The 26,516-nt window shown below is 38.5% G+C and overlaps 1 protein-coding gene across 3 annotated transcripts in view; it reads left to right on the top strand.

Annotated features, from left to right (window-relative positions):
- Nucleotides 1–25,602, top strand: part of mlh1 (mutL homolog 1, colon cancer, nonpolyposis type 2 (E. coli)) — a 28,186-nt gene extending 2,584 nt beyond the window's left edge. The window contains exons 3-19 of one of the 3 annotated variants that reach the window (XM_058382520.1): nt 1–31; nt 259–332; nt 931–1,003; nt 1,943–2,034; nt 2,125–2,167; nt 2,253–2,341; nt 3,965–4,077; nt 4,219–4,312; nt 4,902–5,055; nt 5,144–5,433; nt 18,847–18,977; nt 19,129–19,237; nt 19,928–19,991; nt 20,625–20,789; nt 24,302–24,394; nt 24,491–24,604; nt 25,236–25,602. The exon at nt 1–31 is cut by the window's left edge and continues 68 nt beyond it. In XM_058382520.1, coding sequence (XP_058238503.1) covers nt 1–31; nt 259–332; nt 931–1,003; nt 1,943–2,034; nt 2,125–2,167; nt 2,253–2,341; nt 3,965–4,077; nt 4,219–4,312; nt 4,902–5,055; nt 5,144–5,433; nt 18,847–18,977; nt 19,129–19,237; nt 19,928–19,991; nt 20,625–20,789; nt 24,302–24,394; nt 24,491–24,604; nt 25,236–25,385 — 1,879 coding nt within the window. In that variant the 3' untranslated portion in view covers nt 25,386–25,602. Of the gene's footprint in view, nt 32–258; nt 333–930; nt 1,004–1,942; nt 2,035–2,124; nt 2,168–2,252; nt 2,342–3,964; nt 4,078–4,218; nt 4,313–4,901; nt 5,056–5,143; nt 5,434–18,846; nt 18,978–19,128; nt 19,238–19,927; nt 19,992–20,624; nt 20,794–24,301; nt 24,395–24,490; nt 24,678–25,235 lie in introns of those variants that run through there. The other 2 variants (XM_058382529.1, XR_009203873.1) reach the window with 2 other exon arrangements.
- Nucleotides 25,603–26,516: the final 914 nt, after the last annotated feature.

The raw sequence follows: 26,516 nt of genomic DNA, 5'->3' as shown, positions 1-26,516 counted from the left end.
ATCTATTTCAACTTATGGTTTCAGAGGAGAGGTATGATTATATCAGTGGTTTATATTAATGTTGAGATCTGATTAGTTTTGCATTTATGAATTACAGTGACGTAACCTGATTAGTAAAACTTCAGTAAACAATACTGGAACTTCACTGGATTCAAACTTCCTGTAAATATCAGTTAACAGCTGTAATATGAAGTTATTTATTGATTTATTTGTCTAGCATTGCAATAAGCGAATTAAGTATTTTATTGTTTATGGCAGGCACTTGCCAGCATAAGTCATGTAGCACATGTTACAATTACCACAAAAACAGCAGATGAAAAATGTGCCTACCGGTGAGTACTACTTCATGTTGTTCATTTTCTTCATTTTTTATTTTTCCAGGGCATATGTATTATTTTTAACCTTTGTTGTGTCTTATTATGCTATTCTAATTGGTTACATTTGAACTTAGTTGTGTCTGACCTTGGATTTTCAGCCTCTCAGAGGTTCCCTAAGCATATGAATAATAGTAAAGGCCTGTTCACACAGGACATGTTGCATAAAGACCTCATTCAATTCCATTTAAACCCAACTCATATAATTTTACAGGGTCCAAGAATATGCAGAAGCATTGGGGTTTTTTTGAAGGAAAAAAAACAAAGAGAATAAGCTGTTAACTAGAGTCATTAGACAACCATAAATGCATTTGTTGGGTTAAAATTTGTCAGGCTCTATACATTAAACCAGCTTTGTAAGACAAGCCTCTGGAAATACAGAATAAGAAATTAGTTTACTTTTAATGAGCAGTCACTGTTAAAAATTATTTAAAGTGTCTGACTGTTGTTGCTGTAGGATTGTTTAATTCTAAATAACATGATGTGTAAATTAGAACATGATGTTATTAATGGAACACAAATATTATTATACTCATTCTTGCTTTTTCATGCACAGAGCAAGCTATTGTGATGGGAAACTGAAAGCCCCACCGAAACCTTGTGCTGGAAACCAAGGGACACTGATCTCAGTAATTCACTGCATTTCTTTCAATAATGATAGATTTGATCAGTTGCAGGGGTTGGATGGCACTCAGGTGCAGTAGTACAGTCCGGATATGACAAGAGACTGAACAAGCACCTGAGAATTCTCTGTTGATAGAAATGGTGAAATCTTTCTGATGTTGTGATAGAACGACATGACTGAGTCAGGTTAGCCATGTGAGGCAAGAGGGACAGTTGGTTGTCTAGAAGTACCCCAAGTCTGCATGCAGAAGCAGATGTTATCTTAGGTGTCCAGGCAGATCAGGGGTAAGGAATTGATTGTTGAGAAGTAAGGACAAACTGTTCTGGAGGTGTATTGGATGCAGATAGTTTTAGCATTTCCTTGTAGAAGGATGTCTTAGGATAATGCAGATAATTTTAGCATTTCCTTATAGAAGGATGTCTTAGGATGATGCAGATAATTTTAGCATTCCCTTGTAGAAGGATGCCTTAGGATGATGAAACAGAAGAGAATAGTTAGAGAGGAGATCAGAACCAGAAATGTGATTTCCTCCACTTTCTCTTAGCTGCTCTTAATTCTCTCTGACATCTGTTTAACACCTTCTGTCTAAGGAGCCATGTGAGAAGACTTTCTTAGTTGGAAGTTGGAGGGCCGAGGAAGTAGTTGGTGAAGAATGTAAAGAGAGGAAATTATTATTCAAATATGAGAAAAACATGCTATCCTATTTGAATAGTACTTTTTACAGCTGCATAGCTGCATTGTTTTTATATGATGAGACCTTTTAACTGACGTTAAAACATTAAAACAGAAATAATGCAAACAAATTGAGATTTCACCACCTCTAATATTACGGTAGTTTAAATAAGGTTTTAGTTCTGTAAATCCTCAAAGATGAATGTGTTCACATTTAAATACACTGTAATTAATGTGACCAACTATGAATAACTATTCATACTGCTCATAGGTAGAAGACCTGTTCTATAATGTGCAAACCCGAAGGAAAGCCCTCAAAAGCCCCAGTGAAGAATATTCCAAGATTGTGGAAGTAGTCAGTAGGTCTGTCCATTCTGATGCATTATTTCACAAACTGGATCAACAAAAAGTTATATAAATTTATCTGAAATTTTATCGATTTAATCCTCACAGATATGCCATCCACAATTCTGGGAAAAGCTTCACAGTCAAAAAGGTAAAAACGGCTTTGGTTAAAAAAATATTATTCAATGTATATTGCTGTATCTGTTCTCTTGTATAGTTCTCTTGTATTTTTTCAGCAAGGAGAGATGGTGGCTGATGTGAAGACTTTGGCCAATGCCTCAGTTTTGGACAACATTCGTGTGGTGTTTGGGGTAGCACTAAGCAGGTAATGCACTTCAACTATTTAACCTTTGGACTTTTCTGAATATGTCTGAGTGCTGATATAAACATTTGAAAATGGTATTGTTTAAATCAAATGACTATGGCCAAATTTATGGTCCGTTATAGCTTGTTGTGTTTGTGGACACCCAGATACTTATAATTTTTCCACAATGTCCACCTCAGTGCCCATGATGTTGATTGGGCTTGGGGGAGTCCTCTGCTTCCTAAAATCCACCACTAGCTAGGTGATTTTGTCCGCATCACCTGGAAAAGCTGTTCAAAGGTGTTCTACAGCCTCACATACTTTGGTCGACCTGTGAGGTAGTATCCACTTGCATGTCCAGTAGCTTATCGCTGAGCAGTGCGGGTCGTATAGTGTTGAAAACACTTGAGAAGTAAAAAAAAAAAAAAAAAAAAACTTGACTTTTACAGTGTTGCCTATCTCCTCAAAATGGATGTAAGTTCTGTTCAGCAGGAAGAATGGTAGCGTCCTGTTACTTTAAAAATTGCTTTAAATCGTTGGCCTAATTTAGGTCTCCATCACCTGGTCAGTCCTTCTTCCATGGCCAGGGATGGTTCTCATACCATTCCACACCTCTCATGTTATTTTGAGCGAGATTACTATCCAACTTCCTTGTATAACAATCCTTCACTTCTTTGATTTTTATCCTCAGTTCATTCTGTGCTCTTCTCATCTCCTTGTCACAAATTCCTAAAGGCAGCCCTATTCCTTCAATTAGGGTTTTTTATTTAGAAAACAGTGTACATTCTCTGTGGGGATTATATTGTTCATACAGAAATGTACATAATCTGTTATGCAATCAGTATACCCATTCACGTCCTCCCCATGTGCATTACAGAGAACATTTTGTGACCACCTCCATACAGTTCTCATACTGACTGGTTGGCACTTGACTGCAGGTGGTTTAAGGTGAACCAGGTTGTGATCTGATATGCCTGGGGGGAAGGGCTATGGAGCTACATGCCTCCTTGACAATAGAATACAGCAAGTCGAAGGTTTTATCTCCTCTTGTTTTACAGTCCACAAACTGTTTAAAAGTGGGTATGGTTGATTCCAGTTTGACATGGTTGAATCACCAGAGATAGCTATGAAGGCACTTGAGTGCAGGGTCTGAAATCTCGCTGTCACAAAGTTCTAGCTCTAGCATGCACCTGCCCCACTGGAAGGAGCCAGCAAATAAACTTTCTTTATTTCCTTGCTTCATAGCAAGTCCACCACCAATTCAGAAACCAGTACAGGAATACATTTGACACTTAAAAGGTGACTAATGAGCTGTGTAGGATGTGATGAGGTGATAAGACGATTTCTTCATGTAGGGTGGTGGTCATTTCAGGAAGTGGAAAAAATGGAATGTTTAAATCACCAAAACAACACAAATAATAAAAATACAAATATTTCTATATATTGAAAGCTAAAATTAAATTATTATTGCCACATGACTGGAAACATATTTCCTAAAACATATCACATACCGATTTAGTAATGTACTCTGAGGAAAATTAAAAAATTTGTAAAGGTAAACTCAAATCATGCTATTGCAAACTAGGATAATCTGGGAAAGGAAATGCTGATTTCTTTTAAAGGCTCATGTCATTTTATTTACAGGGAGATGATCGAAGTGGGTTGTGAAGATCAAAAGCTTTCTTTCAAAATGAAGGGTTATATCACAAATGCCAACTACTCGGTCAAGAAGTGTATCCTCATCCTGTTCATCAACCGTGTGTATTTCCTGAACTCTTTTTATGATGATTATGATACCTTATATATTAATATTTTTACTGTTAAAATATGATTTTAACTGTTTTACTGTTGACATAGTTGTAGACATTTGATCACTTTCACTGTGAGATGTTTTTCAGATCGTTTAGTGGAATCCAGTGCTTTGAAGAAGGCAATTGAGACAGTCTATACAGCATATCTTCCCAAAAACACACATCCTTTTCTTTATCTAAGGTATTCATTTAATGAGCAACTATAGATCATGTGATTGCTAAACACAACACTTTAAAATAACTACAGAGGTTATTACTCGGTATATTCAAAAGCTAGAGAAACCTTTCCCTAACACACAGTGAATGTATTAGTCCAAGCTGTCTCTTATCATTAACCAACACTTTCCCTCCTTCCTTTACTGAACATGGGTTGGTAAGTAAAAGCAATGGGCATGTTATGTGTTATGCCAAGTGGTCTCATATTGTTAACCATACTTTAAGCCATTATTTTAAAAAGATTTATTAGAAGTTAGGATATGGAGCAGATTAATAAATGCTGGCAGGCTATGCACTAGTTTTATTTTTTATAGTAATATTTTTTTTTGCAGCCGGTCAGTGGTGGAGATCTAGAGCTATTCAAAATAGATTATTGTTATAATAATGACATTATTAATTAAACAAAAGAGGCATTTTTCTATTTTTCTTTTAAATATATAAATTTGATTTATAATAATTCAGTTAAGTGAGTGAATATTTTCAGTGATTAAAAAAATATTTACAATATGTAGAGGTACACATAATAAAATAGTTTTTTTTTTCTTATTCCTTAGTTTAGAAATTGCACCTCACAATGTTGATGTGAATGTTCATCCCACCAAACATGAAGTGCACTTCCTCCATGAAGACTGCATCATTGGAAGCATTCAGAAACACATTGAGAGTAAACTACTTGGCTCCAATTCTTCCCGCACTTATTTTACTCAGGTATATCTGGAAATATCTCTAATGTTCATGTTTCTTATAGTTTGTAATGAAATTAATAATGCATCATACTACTTTGTTTTCTCAATAGACATTACTTCCTGGGCAATCAGTATCTGTCAGTGAAGTAAAAAGCAGTTCAAAAGCTGACCCCATTGAGCGTGTGTCTGCATGTCAAATGGTGAGAACTGACAGCAAGACCCAAAAACTAGACGCTTTTCTACAGCCAGCAAATAAATTTTCTTCAGTCCCCATAGCACATCCACCAAAACAGGTTTCAGCTATTAATTTTGAAGCAAAAATGAATGAAGGTCCCAAGGAGTTGCTGGCCAGTGCCACAAATGTCATGGAGACTGATGTCCAGTTAGAGGCTGCCATGAGGTAAGGATAAATGTCTTTAAATGTGATAGCAGTAGGTCAAGAGAAAATTCAAAATGTAAAAAATGTTTTTAATGAAATGCTTAAAAAAAGGGGTTTTTTGGTCGGCTAGCAACCAGTGGCAGTTACATGGGCATGGTACTTGGAACATGAGGGTTGAGAGGGGGTTTGGGGAGGGGGGTAGAAGTTGGAATGTTGAGTTAATATTCTTCACTGATTTCACGTTATATAAGTAAGAGCAGAGTGTGAAGATTGAATTAGCAGAGCAGTAGCACAGCTGTGCATAAAATATTGCGATCCACACTATAAAAGGGGAGTTCAAAAGAGAACATGTTGGTGTGCATCTAGCTGGCATATCTGTGACCAAGGGCAGCAAGTCATTATCGAGAGCCATGGTATCCAGGGTAATGTCAGCATTCCACCACAAAGGAGAACCACATCCAGTAATGCAAGAGGAAGCTGTCTGAAAAGGCTGTCTGGGTACTAACTCAAATTGTATCTAAAAAACATAAGAATATGAAAGTTAACATGTAAGTGAAGTTGAACATCTCCAATGGCCTTTGCCATCACCAGATCTAAATATTATTGATCCACTTTGGGGTGTTTTGGAGAAGTGAGTCCGAAAACATTTTCCTCCACCAGCATCATGTAGTGACCTGGCCACTGTTCTGCAAGAGGAATGTTCCAGAATCTCTCTGGCCACTGTGCCGGATTTGTATCTGTCATTCTCAAGATGAACTGATGTTCAATTGGCCACAAAAGGAGGCCCTACACCGTACTAAAAATATTGTGGTCTAAAACCAATTGTTTCAGTTTCATTGGCCTGTATTAGGGTCTCTCTAATCTAATTTCTTTTTAAATTATCTTTTGAATAGTTCATGATTTTACTTTCTGAAGAAGTTTTATTTATAACCAAGTTTGTAAAGAAAACTCCTTTTGTTTTAATGTTTATATAGAAGATTAATCATAATGTTTCCCATTCTAAGGTGCTAGATAGCATTTTTTTCTGTGTAGTGTATATATAGTGTTTATAGGTAAAGAGATAAGATAAAATCTTTATTTTATCTTATCTCTTTACCTATAAACACTATATAGTCTTTAGTCTTTATTGTCATTGTAGTGATGCAACGAAATTTGGTTGGTAGCTCTGATACCAAGCAGCAAAAAGGCATGTAAAGTTTACATTACAACATTATAAAAAAAAATATACAATATAAGAATATACAGAGAAGTACAGAAGATGAATAAATACAGAGTGGGTGAATAAATGAATGAGTGTATAAATACAGCGGGATATGAATTGTGCAAAAACAGTAACAGTGCAAACAGGTTTTAATGAGAGTGGGGAAGTATTGCACAGATTATAATAACATCAATACAGTTCTGGTTGTAAAGTGTTTAGTTCGTTAGCAGCAACTTGGTGGAAAAGAGGGGGCGGGGTATCAGCACAAACAGTTTGTGTCCTGGGTGGGTTGGGTCCTTGATGTTGCTAGCTCTCTTGTGTAGATGGCTAGCATAGACTGTGTCTAGATTGGGAAGCTTGGTTCCTACAATCCTCTGTGCAGTCTTGGCTATCCGAGCCAGGTCTCTCTGATTCTCTGCGGTGCAGCTGGTGTACCACACTGTGACGCAGTGGTAGAGAATGCTCTCTATTGTACTCCTGTAGAAATTTACTAGGAGCTGAAAGGGTGCTTTGGCTTCTTAAGAAGAAGAGCCTTTATTGAGCTTTCTTCACTAAGTAAATGGTGTTAATGGTCCATGTTAAGTCCTTTGTTATGTGCAGACCCAGGAATTTGATGTTGTTAACCCTTTCAACCTCTGCACCATTTATATGGAGAGGTGGAGGTGTCATTTTCTGGGTTCTCCTGTAGTCCACAACGATCTCCTTTGTTTTTGTGGTATTCAGAAGCAGGTCTCTTCGCACACTATTCAACCAAATGTTGAACCTCCTCTCTGTAGTGTGTCTCGTCGTTTCCTGATATCAGTCCCACTATTGTGGTGTCGTCAGCAAACTTAACTATGGTGTTGGAGGAGTGTGTTGCAGTCATGTGTGAATAAGGTGGACAGGGCTGGGCTGAGGACACAGCCCTGTGGTGCTCCTGTGTTCAGGGTGATCATGGCTGATGTGTGGTTCCCCACCCTAACATTCTGTGGTCTGTTTGTGAGAAAGTCCAGAATCCATGAGCAGAGTGTGGTGGTTAATGCAGTTATAGTGCAGCTTAGTGTATATAGTGCAGCACTGTATGGCAAAAACCTGACCATCACACCTCTATGTGCTTGATGGACATCCCATTCCAAAATCTGGCTGGAAAATCAACATTCCATATAATCTGAAAGGTGCTCCCTACACAAGACTCCTCAAACTATGTGTTGTTCTTCATTTATGCACAGGGGCCAGTCATGGTGGAACAGGAAAGGATTTCCCCCAGACTGTTGCCACAAAGTGTTAGAAGTGTTCATTTGTGTAAAATGCCCATGTATGCTTAACATTAACAAAACCCTGCAAAACAGCCTTAGACCATTGTGCCTCTTCCACCAAACCTTACTGTTGGCACACCTTCTGTTAGGTAGAAACACAAATACTTGTGTGCTGATTTTTTGGGCATGTGAACTCCTTTCATGAAGGTCCTGATGCACAGTTCTTGTACTAATGAACTGTACTGTGAATTTCCCTTTGAGATGAATAAAGTATCTATCTATCTATCTATCTATCTATCTATCTATCTATCTATCTATCTATCTATCTATCTATCTATCTATCTATCTATCTATCTATCTATCTATCTATCTATCTATCTATCTATCTATCTATCTATCGTTGCTTCAAGATGCAGTTTGAAATGCTAAACACTTTAAGTACCCTATAATGTGCGTGGTCTGCTTCCTATCTGAGCTTTTGTAACTTCCATTTCACAGTAATAGCACTCAGTTCACTGGAGTAGGGTAGAAATTGATCTTGCAGGACAATTTCAGTAACTGACTTGTGGCAAATGTCATCCTTTGACAGTGACTTCATTCTGCTGCTAATGTTTGCCTATGGCAATTGCAAGCCTATGTGCTTGTTTTTGCACCTGCTAGTACTAGGTATGTGGAAAAAAAACACAAAACATGAACTTAATGATGACTTGCGTGTTGAAATCCCAAGTGATCAGTAGTTTCTGAAATAATCAAAGCAGCTTATCTTGTGCCATCAACCATGATTTCCCATTTCAGATTTTCCCCTATTCTGATGTTAATATAGATCTTAAGTAGATATTGACCTGTATCTAAATGATTTTGCTCATTGTGCTGCTGCCACATTATTGGACTGTTGGATAACTAGCAGTTATGCATTTATGCAGTTTATATAAATGTATTATGGCATACACCAATCAGCCATAAGATTACTACCCCTGTTCAATCCTTACACACAAAGCAGCTCTGACCCAGTGAGACATGGACTTCTCAAGATCTCTGTAGTTGTTCTGTGGTATCTGGCACCAATACATTAACAACAAATCTTTAAAGTTCTGCATGTTTGTCAGACTTGTCACATCATGTTTGTCATGGCAAGCAGTGATGCATGGGTTTCTATTATAGCCAGCATAAACAATTTTGACACAAAATTGGAACGGCTTACTGTTGGCACTATGCATTCTGTTAGGTAGTAACACTTTACTTTGTGTGTAGTGCAATTAGGCTTGTGTGCTGTTGCTTGGCCATGTTAACTGCACTAGCCACTGCATATGGGGGAAAACCCCACATGTCCTGCCGTTTTGAAGATGCTCTGACCTAGTCGTCTAGCCATCTGAGCAGATGGTACAGTGCTGTGAAAAGGTTTTTGCCCCCTTCCTGTTTTTTTTTTATTATTTTTTTTGCATATTTGTCACACTTAAAAGATTCAGATCATGAAACAAATTTTACACAAATATAATGTAAGTAAATACAAAATGCAGTTTTTAAATGATGATTTCATTTATTACGGGAAAAAAAGCTGTCCAAACCTGCCTGGCACTACGGGAAAAAGTAATTGCCCCCTAAATCTAATAACTGGTTGTGCCACCCTTTGTAGCAACAACTGCAATCAATCATTTGCCATAACTGGCAGTGAGTCTTGCACTTCGCTGTGGAGGAATTTTGGCCCACTCTTCTTTGCAGAATTGTTTTAATTCAGCCACATTGGAGGTTTTTTGAGCATGAATGGACTGTTTAAGGTCATGCCACAGCATTTCAATCGGATTTAAGTCCGGACTTTGACTTGGCCACTCCAAAACCTTAATTTTGTTTTTCTTGAGCCATTCAGAGGTGGATTTGCTGGTGGGTTTGGGATCTTTGTCCTGCTACATAACCCAAGTGTGTTTGAGCTCAGGATTTTCTGATAGAGTGCCGAATTCATGGTTCCATCAATTATGGCAAGTCGTCCAGGTCCTGAAGCTGCAAACCAGCCCCAGACCTTCATACTACCACCACCATGTTTGACTGTTGGTATGATGTTCTTTTTATGAAATGCTGTGTTGGTTTTATGCCAGATGTAACGGGACACACACCTTCCAAAAAAAAAATCAAGATATTTTTGGCCTTGGAACTCCCCCATGGATGCTGTTTTTGCCCAGTCTCTTTCTTATTGTTGAATCATGAACACTGACCTTAATTGAGGCAAGTGAGGCCTGCAATTCTTTGGATGTTGTTCTGGGTTCTTTTATGACCTCCTGGATGAGTCATTGTTGCGCTCTTGGAGTAATTTTGGTAGGCCGGCCACTCCTGGGAAGGTTCACCACCGTTCCAAGTTTTTCGCTATTTGTGGATAATGGCTCTGACCATGGTTTGCTGGAGTCCCAAAGCCTTAGAAATGGCTTTATTACCCTTTCCAGACTGATGCATGTCAACTATTTTGTTTCTCATCTGTTCTTGAATTTCTTTAGATCACGGCATGATGTGTTGCTCTTTAAGCATGCTCCACTTTGTCAGACAGGTTCTATTTAAGTGATTTCTTGATTCAACATGTCTGGCAGTAATCAGGCCTGGGTGTGTCTAGCAGGGATGCAACAATAGTTAACCCACAGTTCAGTACGTACCTCGGTTTTTTTAGACACGGGGTTCGGTTCGGTTCGGTTCTGATGGCTTGGCAAATTAAAGTGTTTTTTTCATTATTCTTTGGTTAGGTGACAGGAACAGTAAGATGTTAAGAAAATATATAAAAAATGAACACTTGCAGCTTACAGCACGTCAGCTTCATGAATTGCATGCACAATATTTGCAGGTTTATTTGGCCTCCTCAACTTCCACGTATTCACTGCATTTGTCAACTCTTCTGGCGAATTAGCGCTTGTATGACTTTCATACAGGGGATGGGTTTGGAGTACGGTGCTCTTTTTTCCCAATCCGACATGTAATGACACGGTGAGATAACTGCCTGTTGCCCGCGAGGTCCAACTATCTGACTGTCCAACTAACTATGCTTTAGCTAATTTGTTTTCGATTTTTTTTTTTCACGTCTTTTTGTAGAGGTCAGGAATTACATCAGTGCTAAAAAAAAAAAAAAAAGTACGTGACGGTAGTGTGTAAAGTGGGTCGAGCACTTTTATAAGGTGCCAAAAGCCCACATCACCGATCACTAAAAATGGCTACAAATCTTTAGCAATGAACACCCCTACTGCATTTTTTTTTTTGTGTCTCTCAGAATCCGATGGGTATGAATGCTGGAAGGAATCAGCTAGGGACTGTTGCTTTTTGGATGCCTGTGTTACTTGCTCTGCCATCCTAAAACGTTTTTGTTTCATCGGCATCATAGTCAACAGAAAATCTGAAATGTCCCCACACCACAGATTTGAAAGACTGAGCTGCTTCCTTGTATTTCTGTCTTGCTTCGTTCGCCATGGTTAGACTGTGAAATTTGACCCCAGCATCGCAAGCATGGTTAAACGCCCCTAACTTTAGCGCTCACTGATTTGATATTTATTCAAGGGGAGGCATTCATCTGTCTCAGCACGTAGACATACAGCACAGGCAAAGAGAGTAATAAAACACATGGAAATTATTTAAACGAAAAACTGAAAAAAAAAAAAAAAAAAACGAGATTCACATACGTGTATTGAACCGTGGAGGTCGTACCGAACGGTTCAATATTATATTGAGTATTGTGGCATTCCTAATGTCTAGTGAAATTTAACTAAGCTTTATAAAATAATGTGGTTAATCACAGTTCTTTCATGATTTCACAGGAGGGGGCAATTAAATTTTTACGTAGGGCCATGTTTCATTTCTGTTTACCACAGATTGTGGTTGATTTTAAAAGTTTATTTTTATAAAAAGGGTAGGAAGCTAAACTAAGCTCTCTAATTCCTGTTAGCAATAATCTTGCATATCTAGGAATTCATACCTCAATTTTATGCAGCAAAAATCAGCAATATTGTTCAGAACAATTTTCAGTTCAATTTATTTGTATAGTGCTTTTAACAATGAACATTGTCTCAAAGCAGCTTTACAGAAGCTTTACAGAACACACAAATGGTGTCCAGCAAATTTCTTAAATTAAGAAGAATTAAGATTAAATCATTACAAAGAAATGGTGGATTAGCATTCCTTGGGCTATAGTTTTGGGCTTTGAACTCAAAATATTACAAAATATTGGAGCCTCAGTTGGAGCAGGATTTATTATTAACTTCTCCAATAGTAGCAAAAACCTTTAGTATCTGACATACACTATATTGCCAAAAGTATTCGCTCACCCATCCAAATAATCAGAATCAGGTGTTCCCATCACTTCCATGGCCACAGGTGTATAAAATCAAGCACCTAGGCATGCAGACTGTTTTTACAAACATTTGTGAAAGAATGGGTCGCTCTCAGGAGCTCAGTGAATTCCAGCATGGAACATGCCACCTGTGCAACAAATCCAGTCGTGAAATTTCCTCGCTCCTAAATATTCCACAGTCAACTGTCAGCTGTATTATAAGAACATGGAAGTGTTTGGGAACGACAGCAACTCAGCCACGAAGTGGTAGGCCACGTAAACTGACGGAGTGGGGTCAGCGGATGCTGAGGCGCATAGTGCGAAGAGGTCGCCAACTTTCTGCAGAGTCAATCGCTACAGACCTCCAAACTTCATGTGGCCTTCAGATTAGCTCAAGAACAGTGCACAGAGAGCTTCATGGAATGGGTTTCAGTCTGCCTGTGATTCAGGCAAATCAGTCTGTGGTATGAGAAACATATCAATTCTCGAATAGGTATTATGGACACTAGAATAAAATGAGTAATCTTTTTGATTTGGGTGTAATGATCGCCATGCATCACTTAAGCCTAATTCTTTCATTCCTCGGTTAAGAGCTACTGCTGATTTGGATAATAGAAGAGATTTGGGTGAAGAGCGGTCCATTGATGGATTTAGAACCAAATTAAAGTCACCTCCTACAACACAGTGACCTTCAGTTGAGGCGAGCTTCATAGTTAAATTATTAAAAAATGAGGGGTCGTCTATGTTAGGAAGAGTAAATTTATTCAAATTTATAACACAGTTTATAATAACCAATCTACCACACTTATCTGTTTCAGTGGAGTTTAGCTTGAATCTCAGATTCTTGTTAATAAGCAGTGCAACTCCTCTTGCCTTAGATGAAAATGAGGAATAAAAAACATGGCCCACCCAGTCCCTTTGCAACTTCATATGTTCAAGATCAGTGAGATGAGTCTTTTGAATAAATGCAATATCTGCACATTGTCTCTTTAATTATGTTATGACTTTCTTTCTCTTAATTGGGGAATTAATTCCTCTAATTTTTATCGAAATACAGTTCAATAGACCCGCCATATTTCTACTGGATAATGAGCGCACCTACACTATGTTGCCAAAAGTATTCGCTCACCTGCCTTGACTCGCATATGAATTTAAGTGACATCCCATTCCTAATCCATAGGGTTCAATATGACGTCGGTCCACCCTTTGCAGCTATAACAGCTTCAACTCTTCTGGGAAGGCTGTCCACAAGGTTTAGGAGTGTGTTTAGGGGAATTTTTGACCATTCTTCCAGAAGCGCATTTGTGAGGTCACACACTGATGTTGGACGAGAAGGCCTGGCTCTCAGTCTCCACTCTAATTCATCCCAAAGGTGTTCTATCGGGTTGAGGTCAGGACTCTGTGCAGGCCAGTCAAGTTCATCCACACCAGACTCTGTCATCCATGTCTTTATGGACCTTGCTTTGGTCACTGGTGCACAGTCATGTTGGAAGAGGAAGGGGCCAGCTCCAAACTGTTCCCACAAAGTTGGGAGCATGGAATTGTCCAAAATGTCTTGGTATGCTGAAGCATTCAGAGTTCCTTTCACTGGAACTAAGGGGCCAAGCCCAGCTCCTGAAAAACAACCCCACACCATAATCCCCCCTCCACCAAACTTTACACTTGGCACAATGCAGTCAGACAAGTACCATTCTCCTGGCAACCGCCAAACCCAGACTCGTCCATCAGATTGCCAGGTGGAGAAGCGCGATTCGTCACTCCAGAGAACGCGTCTCCACTGCTCTAGAGTCCAGTGGCGGCGTGCTTTACACCACTGCATCCGACGCTTTGCATTGCACTTGGTGATGTATGGCTTGGATGCAGCTGTTCGGCCATGGAAACCCATTCCATGAAGCTCTCTGCGCACTGTTCTTGAGCTAATCTGAAGGCCACATGAAGTTTGGAGGTCTATAGCGATTGACTCTGCAGAAAGTTGGCGACCTCTTCGCACTATGCGCCTCAGATGATGTATTGATTCTGGACGTTAAACAAAATCTACCCTGAAAAAATCTCCAAAAAAGAAAAAACATAGGGTAGGTATATTCGAACTTTTTAAACTAGCATGGCAGCCTCAACAGTTGCTAGAGGTATAATCATGCTTCGCAAAAGAACTATTGAACAACTCGACCAGTGAAAAAAATTAAGTATGCAAATGCAAAAGATTGTCTGTGTAGTGACCATGGGAGATACAAACTGCCTTTTCCTATTGCTTAATTAAACAATATCACTGTTAGAAATGAGGATTTGCCATTGTATAGTCTTCTAATATGGCCAGGTTTCTATTAAAAGAAAAACTGGTAAAAGCAAATAAGTTCGGAGGCAGATATTGTCTTTTTGTCAAATAGTCAAAGCAACTGTGCATTACAAAGTATGCTTGAGTAGTGTATCAATCTGTACAATTAAGTGATCTGAAGCTTATATTGTTCTGGCTTTACAGTCTCGAATAAATGACATTGTCAATACCACAAAAAAGAAAATCCACTAAACCTTGTCCAACTCGGTGAGGAAAGCCTCAAATTCGGGTGGAGTGGAGAATAGTTTAAATCCTCCCTGATGGCGGACTCGCAGCTTAGCCGGATAACGGATAGCATATACAATATTTCTCTCCCGGAGTTTTTCAATAAAACAATAAAACTATTAATCTTACGTTGAATCTCGACACTGTAGTCTGGATAGAAGGAGATTCGCTTATCATTCAAGTACACAGCTCCTTTCTCTCTGGCCAATCGAAGTACTTTGTCCTTTTCTCTGTAGTTTAGGAATTTCGCGATGATGGGTCTGGTCCGGTTGGGAGGCCTTCCGAGGCGGTGGGCTCTCTCCAGAGTGATCGGAGAAGTAAAATTATCATTCCCTAGAATGGAATGGAATGATAAAATTATCATTCCATTCTCAGTCCCGAGATTCAACGGCGGGATGAGAGTTTCCAAGTATCCAACCGTGTCAATGCCCTCAGATTTCTCTGGGATGTTTGTGATCTTTATATTTGATCTCCTGCTCCAGTTTTTGAGATCATCTGTTTTGTCTTTCAGAAAAGTGATCTCCTTTTCCATCTTTTCACTTCGTGCGCAGGTGTCTCTCAAATTATCCTCGTTAGCACCCATCCTGTTCTGCATCTCGTCGACCTGCTCGGCTAAAGTTGAAAGTGACTTTGACTCGATTTTCATCAGAGAACTCTGTTTATGTGAGACGTCAGTTCTTCATTAGAGTCTCGAATCACTTTCGTGGGAGATTTAAGCGTTAGCTTTTCTTGTTCAGCCGCCATCTTTCAGGGAAAACAGCGGGATATCGAATCGTTTTGCTGAGTTCCTCACACACTGAGTTGTAAAATTTCGAGTTTGTAGTAAGGGGTCTACATAAGAAAAAAAAAGTGGTACAATTGGAGATTAATTATTGCTAGTAAAATAGTGGCAACTGACGAAGCGAGCCCGGAGTTTATCTTGGTCTCATCGAACCACAGGACATGGTTCCAGTAATCCATGTCCTTAGTCTGCTTGTCTTCAGCAAACTGTATGCGGGCTTTCTTGTGCATCATCTTTAGTAGAGGCTTCCTTCTGGGACGACAGCCATGCAGACCAATTTGATGCAGTGTGCGGCGTATGGTCTGAGCACTGACAGGCTGACCCCCCACCCCTTCAACCTCTGCAGCAATGCTGGCAGCACTCATATGTCTATTTCCCAAAGACAACCTCAGGATATGACGCTGAGCATGTGCACTCAACTTCTTTGGTCGACCATGGCGAGGCCTGTTCTGAGTGTAACCTGTCCTGTAAAACCGCTGAATGGTCTTGCCCACCGTGCTGCAGCTCAGTTTCAGGGTCTTGGCAATCTTCTTATAGACTAGAGCATCTTTATGTAGAGCAACAATTCTTTTTTTCAGATCCTCAGAGTTCTTTGCTATAAGGTGCCATGTTGAACTTCCAGTGACCAGTATGCGAGGGTGTGAGAGTGATAACACTAAATTTAACACACCTGCTCCCCATTCACACCTGAGACCTTGTAACACTAACAAGTCACATGACACCGGAGAGGGTAAATGGCTAATTGGGCCCAATTTGGACATTTCCACTTAGGGGTGTACTCACTTTTGTCGCCAACGGTTTAGACACTAATGGCTGTGTGTTCAGTTATTTTGAGTGTCATTTCTTCAGTGTTGTCACATGAAAGGATATAATAAAATATTTACAAAAATGTGAGGGGTGTACTCACTTTTGTGAGATACTGTGTGTGTGTGTGTATGTGTGTGTGTGTGTGTATATAATATATATATATATGAACTAAAATAACCCTGCTCACCTACCAGTATTTCAACTGGATTATCTACATTTATGTAAAGTAAGACCTTAATCACCTTAACAATCAGACCGTTTGGCATATGGATTAAACCACAATTAGGGAATCCCATTCCCATTTTTTTTGTCCTATTCCTCCCTGGGATCTAAGAACTACCAGCCATTGTCCTGGCATTGACCCAGCACAAAAAGCTAGAAACGCATACAAACAAATAACATCAATTCTTAGAGCTTATTCTTAAGAGAGTTCTTAAAGTTGTAGACATCCAGTCCATAAAATTGCATTCATGGATTATCAATTGTTTTGTTATAAATGAAAAGTAGGAATTTTCTGGTTAAAATTCTCAATTTTTCCATTGAAAAAATTCATGAAGTAATTGCTTCTGCATATTGATGGTGTGCAATTTTCTACAGTGGTATTTAATTAGGGTGGAGAGATATGCTGATCTAGCAGCACTAATAGATTTTTTGTAACTCAGGAGGCTTTCCTTCCACGCTAATTGAAATACTGATAATATTGTTTGCCATTTACATTCTGATTTCCTAGTTGATTGTTTTAAGGTTCGTGTGTGGTCATTGTACCAGGGTCCAAGTTTTTTCTCTTTAATTGAATTAATTTCTTTTAAATTGAGCTACAATATCTTCGGTATAGTGAAACATTGAGTGTAAATAATCAGTTGCCCGAAAAAGTTCTTTGGGGTCAGATGGCGATTTACTCATGGATGATAATTCTGGGAGATTATTGGTAAATCTCTCTGCAGTAACAGACATAAATGGACGTTTAACCCAGTGACGTGGTATATATCGTGTCTAAGTCGCATTTTAAACAAAATAAGATAATAGTCTGAGATATCTTCCAAATGTGGAAGTGTGACAGAATTTTCTGTGTTTAATCCAAAAGTTAGAATGAGATAAACAGTGGGTCCTATTACGTTCTGATTAACTCCTACTACTCGGATGGACACATCTGCTGTTCTCAGAGGATCCTTTTAATTTTCAAAATTAATGTTAACGTCTCCTACAATTAATGCTTTGTCTGAAGAGTCAGCTAATTTTGAAATGAAATCTGCAAATTCACTGAGGAATTCAGAATATGGCTTTGGATGTCTGTAAATAACAATTAGTGGAATCGATTTAGTAGACCTATTTTTTGTGGCTACATAGTATAATTAGTATAAAGAACTTCAAACGTGGAATTTATGACTAGTTTTTTTGCGTGGCGCCTAGCTTATCATGAATAACTGCGACATCTCCTCCCCTGCATGTTAGGCATAGCTATAACCGGCAGACAAGCTTCATGTAATGTGACATACTTGTGTGGTTTAATTCATGTTTCTGTTAAGCAGAGAACACTAAACTCCTAGTCACTAATCATTTCATTAACAATAAGTGCTTTAGATATAAGAGATCAGTCCTAGCTTCAGATCAAAGGTGCTGGCTGTGCATTCACTGTGATCTAATTTTATGCTAATCAGGTTACTAAAACAAATTTGGTCCAGTTATCTATGAAGCCCACATTGTTTTCCGTGCATCACCTGGACATCAAGCAGTTCGGTGACCATAATTTGCTTGTACATGAAAAACTACCTTAGAGAACCTATGCTTTCCTAGGACACTAAGATTAAATGCTATGCCCTGGCTCTGGGAATACACCTAACCAGTGTTGCAGGAGCTCCTCAAGGCCTAGCTAATTTCACATCCTTTCACGTCCTTATCACATCCTCTCACATCCTTTGTGACTATGCCACCGAGTCATCACCCATTCGCCCAGCTGTGATGCTGGATGCGCTCTAATGCTGGGTTTGAAGGGCTACTAACTCCACATAAGGCATCCAGATTTTCCCTTAAAGACTATACTATTCTCGCTATCCCTAACCCTCTCTAGAGTCTGGATGCACCACTAAAGTCTTCTCCGTCAAAGAGCTAACTGAAATATACATATCACAAATAAAATTAACTCTAATGATGCAAGCAGAATTACTAAAAATCCTGCAGCTCACACACTACAAGCTGAATGTTTGCCATACTTAATGATTACGTACCTTTGACTGAATATGAGCTGGATATTAGGAAGATCTGAAATGGGTTTCCTCCACTTGCTGTTTGAAGACAAAAAAACAAAAAGCATCTCCTGTAAAGTGACAGCGCAAAATATTGAGGGAAAAGAAAACATTTAAACAGTATAATTTAAATGCTGACAGGCAAGAAGCCTGCAATAAACATTTCCCCTGTTACTGTTTACTAATTCATGTTATGTTGGATTTTCCCTTAATTTGGGAATTTGGTATTTTTAAATAAAACATACTAGTTCTTGAGTATTGATTTGCTCCACCAGCTGAGTAATGAACAAATGTCTACTGACTTTTGCTGTACTAGGAAACGTCCTCACGTTGATGTTGATGAGGAAAAGGCAGATGTGACAGTGGCCCACACTTCCTGGAGACGGGTCATCAGGCTAACCAGTGTGAAAGAACTGCGAAATGAAATCACAGAACAAACCCATAAAGGTTGGGTAGAGCAGTGCATAATACATACAAATTAGCTGTGACTAATTTGCTGTAGTAAAAGAACTTGCTGGTTTTTGGAACAGCATTTTTATAATTTCTGACCTTTTGTAGCCTAACTTCAACACTGGTGTGTTTGTTTTTGTACCCACAGGTTTGCAGGAGATACTACATAATCATTCATTTGTAGGATGCATCAATCCCCAGTGGTCTCTAGTCCAACACCACACCAAACTGTATCTGTTAAACACCACCAGACTCAGGTTAGACATTACATTAGATACATTACATAGACTACATTTAATCACACATTGAATCTGTTCTGCATGACAAAATGTGTGTATATGTATATGTGTGTATATATATATATATATATATATATATATATATATATATATATATATATATATAGAAAATCTTGCTAATTCCAACAGAAAATAATTTACCCTATTGTCTGACGTTTTCTATCCACTATGCCCCAGCCATGGTGTTTAATCTCTTGTCTGTCAATCACAGACTCAGGAGCCAATTATGGCTGTCTGTGAGATTATGTATGCAGAAGTATGTATGCTGTTTTCCTGCATAGTGAGTCCTTCATAGCCCTGGAACACTGTGTTAGCACCAAATGTGGTTGGCTGGCTTCTAGTGACTTGGAGGAAGCATGTGTTGGCCTTCAGTCTCCCTAGTTAGTACCTGTAGTACAATGAATTCTGGCAAGTTGGTAGGAATTTACAGGTCCCCAGATTAGTGAGAAAAGGGGTCCTTTTAGATAGCAGAGGACTTTCCATTTTTAGGCTAGAAAAATATTTAGTACTTCTTAATAAGTCTTTATTATAAAAAACCCCTGTAAATGGGGAAAAAATTATTTGTGGCTAAAACAAATGTTATCCAAAAATTTGTGGCATGTTCCTACTTCATGTGAGACAGTTATTAGAGTTTTTTTCCCCCCCCAGCCAGGAGCTGTTTTACCAGATTTTGATGTTTGATTTTGGTAACTTCAATGTTCTTTGGTTGTCGGTAAGTATATGGCAATTTTGCATTTATAATCAAAACATTGTCTCATAATGTTTTTAGAAAACAATTTACATATCCTAGATATTACATCCAATAAAAATGTTTCTACGTTTTCTTATTCTGCCTTTGCTCCTTATTCTCATTGCTGAAGCGAAGCTACAGATTTTAATGTGCTAGTGCTAAGGATTTACATATTTTTGTTCAACAAATCTGTCCTTGCACATGGCAGTTTACTTTGCTTTTACTGAAAACATTGATTAGATTGGTTATTGTTTAATTATATTGCTTTGTGACAGTTCTATGCTGTAATTATAGCATCATTAAAAAATAGAACTGGAATACCTTTTTATTGGTGGATTTTATATAATGTTAGTCACTGCTGAGCTGTATTGCTAATATAATATTGATACAATTTCCTCTTGTGAGACTGAAAAAGGAATACAATAAAGTTAGGGTAATTTAATGGCCCAGCAGTTTAGTGGTGCCAGATTTTGAATTTTATGATACTTACTGAACCTACTGAACAGTAGCCCAAATGCCAAAACCCCTGAGTCACCACAACCTTATAGTAAGAGCCCATTAAACATGTTTTTCTTCCTGGAGCAAAAGCGTATGCATTCTATATGTTTATTACAGAATCCAGCCCCTCTGTATGACTTGGCCCTCTTGGCACTGGATTCAGAGGAGAGTGGCTGGACAGAGGAGGATGGCCCTAAAGAAGGACTGGCCCAGTATATAGTAGATTTCTTGAAGAAAAAAGCTGAAATGTTAGACGATTATTTTTCCATGAAAATAGATGAGGTGGGTGAGTTGCATTTATTTTTTTTTTTCCAATTTTCTTGCACATATCACATCAAAAAAGACAATTTACATTTAAAATGTTAAAATAGTGGTAATCTGCATGTTCTTTTGTAAGCATATAAAGCAGTGTTGTTTTATCCTAAGTAGATTAGGTTATAAATGTAGTTTTATTATTTATTATTATTTATTATTTTATTATTTATTTTTTGTAGATTTGCATACATTTTCAAATTTCTTTGGGTTTGTTCTGGTTTCAGCACGGCATTCATTCTCATTAGGCCAGGTTTTAAAAAGATATTAACCTGTTTACAGGAAGCTCCTTTTGTAACTCTTGCTCGAAAAAGACATGCCCAGTTCAAAGTTCTCAAGGTGTATTTGAATAATCCTAGTACCAAAATAAAGAGAAGAAGATGGAACACAGCAGCAAATTTCCACCAGACTATTTATTTATTTATTATTATTTATTTATTATTACTTCAAGAAATCCATTATACACATGTGGACAAAATTGTTGGTATGCTTCCATTAAAGAAATAATAACCCACAATGTTTACTGAAATAACTTGAAACTGACAAAAGTAATAATAAATAAAAATTTACTGAAAAGTGACTAATGAAAATCAGACATTGCTTTTGAATTGTGGTTCAACAGAAACATTTAAAAAACAAACTAATGAAACTGGCCTGAACAAAAATGATGGTACACTTAACTTAATATTTTGTTGCACAACCTTTTGAGGCAATCACTGCAATCAAATGATTTCTGTAACTCTCAGTGAGACTTCTGCATCTTTTGACAGGTATTTTAGCCCACTCCTCATGATCAAACTGCTCCAGCTGTCTCAGATTTGAAGGTTGGCTTCTACAGACTGCATGTTTCAGCTCATTCAATAGGATTTAGATCAGGTCTCATAGAAGGGCACTTCAGAATAGTCCAGTGGTTTGTTTTTAGCCATTCTTTGGTGTTTTTAGCTGTGTGTTTTGGGTCATTATCCTGTTGGAGGACCCATGACCTGCGACTGAAACCAAGCTTTCTGACACTGGGCAGCACATTTTGCTCCAGAATGCCTTGATCTTTTTGAGATTTCATTGTACCCTGCACAGATTCAAGACACCCTGTGCCATATGCAGGCGGCAGAACATAATCGAGCCTCCTCCGTGTTTCACACTGTATAGGTACAGTGTTCTTTTCTTTGTATGCTTCATTTTTGCATCTGTGAACATGGAGTTGATGTGATTTAAAAAAAAGCTCCAGTTTTGTATCATCTCTCTAAAGGATATTCTCCCAGGAGCTTTGTCAATATGCATTTTGGCAAATTCAAGTCTTGCTTTTTTATGATTTGCTTTCAACAGTGGAGTCCTCCTCAGTCGTCTTTCATTATGTCCACTTTGGCTCAATCAGTGACAGATGGTGCGATCTGACACTGATGTAGCTTGACCTTGAAGTTCACCTCTAATCTCTTTGGAAGTTGTTCTGGGCTCTTTGGTTACCATTCATATTATCATTCTCTTCAATTTGTCATCAATTTTCCTTTTGTGGCCACGTCCAGGGAAGTTGCCTTCTGGTCCCATGGACCTTAAACTTCAGAATAATATTTGCAATTGTAGTCACAGGAACATCAAGCTGCTTGGAGATGATCTTATAGTCAAAAAGTCAAAGAAGTGCATGGTGAAATAAAACAACGTTCCTTCTGGACCAGAGGTGCTACACAGAACAAAAACAAAATACAGGGTGACGCAGACAAACATAGAAGTAAACTATACTTCCAAGGTGCAGAATTTTTTAAACTAAACATACAACATTAGTGCAGAGGATGACGAGACAGTGCAGACAAACAAGACGCAATGCTGACTGTGCAAAAAAAAAGTGTTAGACAGTGAGTGCAAAAAGAAACAGCAGTTGAAATAGTTATTTTAGTTATAATAGTTAAAGTGTAGTTCAAAATATTTAAAGTGCCATGTGCATGTAAACAAGATCAGTTGTGCGTGTGTGTGTCTGTGTCCAACTTGGTTCAGCTCTCTGTTGAGACACCTAATTGCCTGAAGGAAGAAGCTGTGAAGAGTGTGTGTGAGGGGTGTGTGGGATCATCCACAATGCTGTTGGCTTTGCGTACGCAGCGTGTGAAGTAAATGTCCGTAATAGAGGGAAGAGAGACTCCGATGATCTTCTCAGCTGTCCTCACTATCCACTGCAGGGTCTTGTGATCCGAGACGGTGCAATTCCCAAACCAGGCAGTGATGTAGCTGTTCAGGATGCTCTCGATGGTCCCTCTGTAGAAGGTGGTCAGGATGGGAGGTGGAGGATGAGCCTTCCTCAGCCTTCGCAGGAAGTAGAGATGCTGCTGGGCTTTCTTGGTGATGGAGCTGGTGTTGAGTGACAAGGTGAGGTCCTCTGTCAGGTGAACACCACGGAAGTTGGTGCTCTTGACCGATCTCCAAGTTGGACCTGTCGATGTTCAGTGGAGAATGGTTGCTCTGTGCTCTCCTGAAGTCAACAACCATCTCTTTAGTTTTGTCAACATTCAGAGACTGGTTAGCCGCTGCACCTCCTCTCTGTATGCTGACTTGTTATTCTTGCTGATGAGATCCATCGCGGTCGTATCATCGGCGAACTACTTGATGTGGTTCAAGATGTGCATTGCTACACAGTCATGAGTCAGCAGATTGAACAGCAGTGGACTTAGAACGCAGCCCTGAGGAGCTCCAATGCTCAATCTGGTGGTGCTGGAGATGCTGTTCGCGATCCGGACTGACTGAGGTCTCCCAGTCAGGAAATCCAGTTGCAGAGGGAGGTTTATAGCCTTTACCTTTTAACATGCTTGCCTATAATTTTCCTTCTAACCTCCTGAGAAAACTCTCTCCTTAGCTTTCTGTGGTCCATGTTTAGTGTGGTGCACAGCATGATACCAAACAGCACAGTGACTACTTTTCACCCTTTAAATAGGTAGACTGACTGATTACAAGTTTGAAGACACCTGTGGTGATGCTTACGGGACACACTTTAGTTTAACATGTCCCTATGTCAAATTATTTACAATACTCTTTATTATTACATTATATATTTTCTAGGGGTACCATCATTTTTGTCCAGGTCCGTTTCATTAGTTTGTTTTATTAAATGCTTCTTTTAAACCACAATTCAAAAGCAATGAATGGTTTACTTTGGAGTCTTATAGCTGAGCTTCTTCCTGTACTTCTGGTATGCTGCATGTGTAGATACCTCTAGGCTTTGTATGTTTAAGAAAGGATTTATGATTTCTGCCTTGTCCTGCCCCCAGGGGCACTTGTTTTAAACATACAAGAATTTGATTTAAAAACGTTACATGTTACATTTAAGCATGTTTTATTTCCATTTTTTTATAGGCTTTTCCCCAGATTGGTCCCAGTTGAACTTAAAAGCAAATCGAATGCATTTCACCTAATCAAAAATTACTCTCTTGGTGTGGGTTTGAGGTCATATTAAAGCCTGGAGTTTTTTTGAGATCATGTTGCCATCTCTATTTCATTTTTAGGAAGGGAATCTGACTGGTCTACCACTACTGCTTGATAACTATTGTCCTGCAATGGAGGGTCTGCCATTGTTCATCCTGCGCTTAGCCACAGAGGTGAGTGTATGCTACTGGTTTAAACAGGCTGATTAATTCAACTGTGTTTAACTCTACAGTACATAGTGTAGCTAAACACTTATTTTTGTAATTCAGGTGAACTGGGACAGTGAAAAGGATTGTTTCCATGACTTCACGAAAGAATGCAGTTACTTTTACTCACTAAGAAAAGAGTACACACCGGAGCCAGAGGCAGGAACAGACCATGCAGTAAGCAGCCCCTACAGCTCTTTGATAAGGGCCATTGCCGTTTATGCTTCCATTTAAGAGCAAATAAAATTGTGTAAGGTCAGATCTTGTTATTAAATGAATTCCATGAACATCTCCACAAATATTCCACTGACAGTTTCCTTATTTATAATCATTGTAATCCTATTTTTTTAATTTGCAGTTAAATATTCAAAATTCAAATTTGTAAATTTGAATAGGAATGCAAAGAGAGAAATCTTTATTAGCTTTATTGTTATGATAAATCCTGCAGCAATTAATATATATCCTTAAAAAACAGCAACCAATAATTTCTGGTAAAAGAACTGAAAAAGGCAAACCTCTTGAAATGCCTTAAGTCGAAGTCAACAGTTTATATTTTATTTCAGGTTTTAATTTTGTACAAACACAAAAAAATTCTTTATTTGGAGCTACTTCTGAAACAAAGGTCTCTCTTCTTGTCAAAACTTGTATAACTGTGCATTTGCAAATATGATGCACATGTGAAATATTTACTATGCAAGTTTCATAAATCAGAATTTGTTTTTGTGTAAATCTAAATGCTCAAATCTGTTCTTATTTTATGAAGCTTTGATAAATAAGGACCATTGATTTAAACTGAATATGTTTGTAGGATGCAGAGCCAAGCTGGCAGTGGAAGGTTGAACACATTCTCTTCAAAGCAATGCGCTCGATCAGCCCACCGAAACAGTGTAGTGAAGATGGCAGTGTCCTCCACATAGCCCACCTGCCTGACCTCTACAAGGTGTTTGAGAGATGCTAAAACCCACTGCTGATTTAATACATTTTTAATGTAATGTGCATAATGGAGACTGTCTTTGTTTACCCATACTACCCATATCCATATTCTGTTATCATATTTGATGGGCTTTGTTACTTGGATTTTGACTTTTGAATATTAATATTTGTATTCAAATGTTTATACTTTAAGAATTTTTCTTTTATAATGTTTGAAACAAATAAAAATGTATTCTTTTTTATTTTCAGTGTTGTACTACAAGTTATTGCAGATGTTGGACAGGTTATTTATTTATCTTACTCATAAGATTATTCAATTATTTATTTGTATAGCACTTACACCTTTCAGGCCTAACATTATGACCACTGACAAGTGAAGTGAATAACACTGATTATCTCCTCATCATGGCACCTGTTAGTGGGTGGGATATATTGGGGAGCAAGTAAACATTTTGTCCTCAAAGTTGATGTGTTAGAAGTAGGAAAAATGAGCAAGTGTAAGGATTTAAGCAAGTTTGACAAGTGCCAAATTGTGATGGCTAGACAACAGGATCAGGGCATCTCCGAAACTGCAGTGGTCAGTATCTATCAAAAGTGGTCCAAGGAAGGAACAGTGGTAACCTGCTGACAGGGTCATGGGCAGCCAAGGCTCATTGATGCACATGGAGAGCAAATAGAAGGCTGAAGGCTGGCCTCTGTGATCCAATCCAACAGACGAGCTACTATTGCTCAAACTGTGGAAGAAGTTAATGGTGGTTCTTATAGAAAGGTGTCAGAATACACAGTGCATCAGTTTGTTGTGTTATGGAGCTGCATAGCCACAGACAAGTCAGGGTGAGCATCAGAAATGGACCACAGAGCAATGGAAGAAGGTGTTCATTGAGAAGGCTGGTTCCTCAGAAGGTTTACTGTGGTATTTGGCATCAAGACATTAACATCAGTAAGTGCTTTTAAGTTATGTGGTGTGGCATCCATCAATCAGACTTCTTTGGCCAGCATAACCCACATGAGCGTAAATGTCTGGAATCGGGGCCGAAGGAGATGAAGATAAATACAAATGCAGAAAATACTTTTAAAATTTATTATGCTGAACTATCTGTGAACAAGAACTTGTATCAATGAAAATAAAACCAAACGCCAACATACAGGAATTAAA

This window comes from Hemibagrus wyckioides, linkage group LG03, assembly GCF_019097595.1.
Source record: "Hemibagrus wyckioides isolate EC202008001 linkage group LG03, SWU_Hwy_1.0, whole genome shotgun sequence".
In the NCBI taxonomy this organism is placed as follows: domain Eukaryota; kingdom Metazoa; phylum Chordata; class Actinopteri; order Siluriformes; family Bagridae; genus Hemibagrus; species Hemibagrus wyckioides.
Note: the sequence above shows the minus strand (reverse complement) of the source record. Positions and strands in the feature narration are given on the sequence as shown.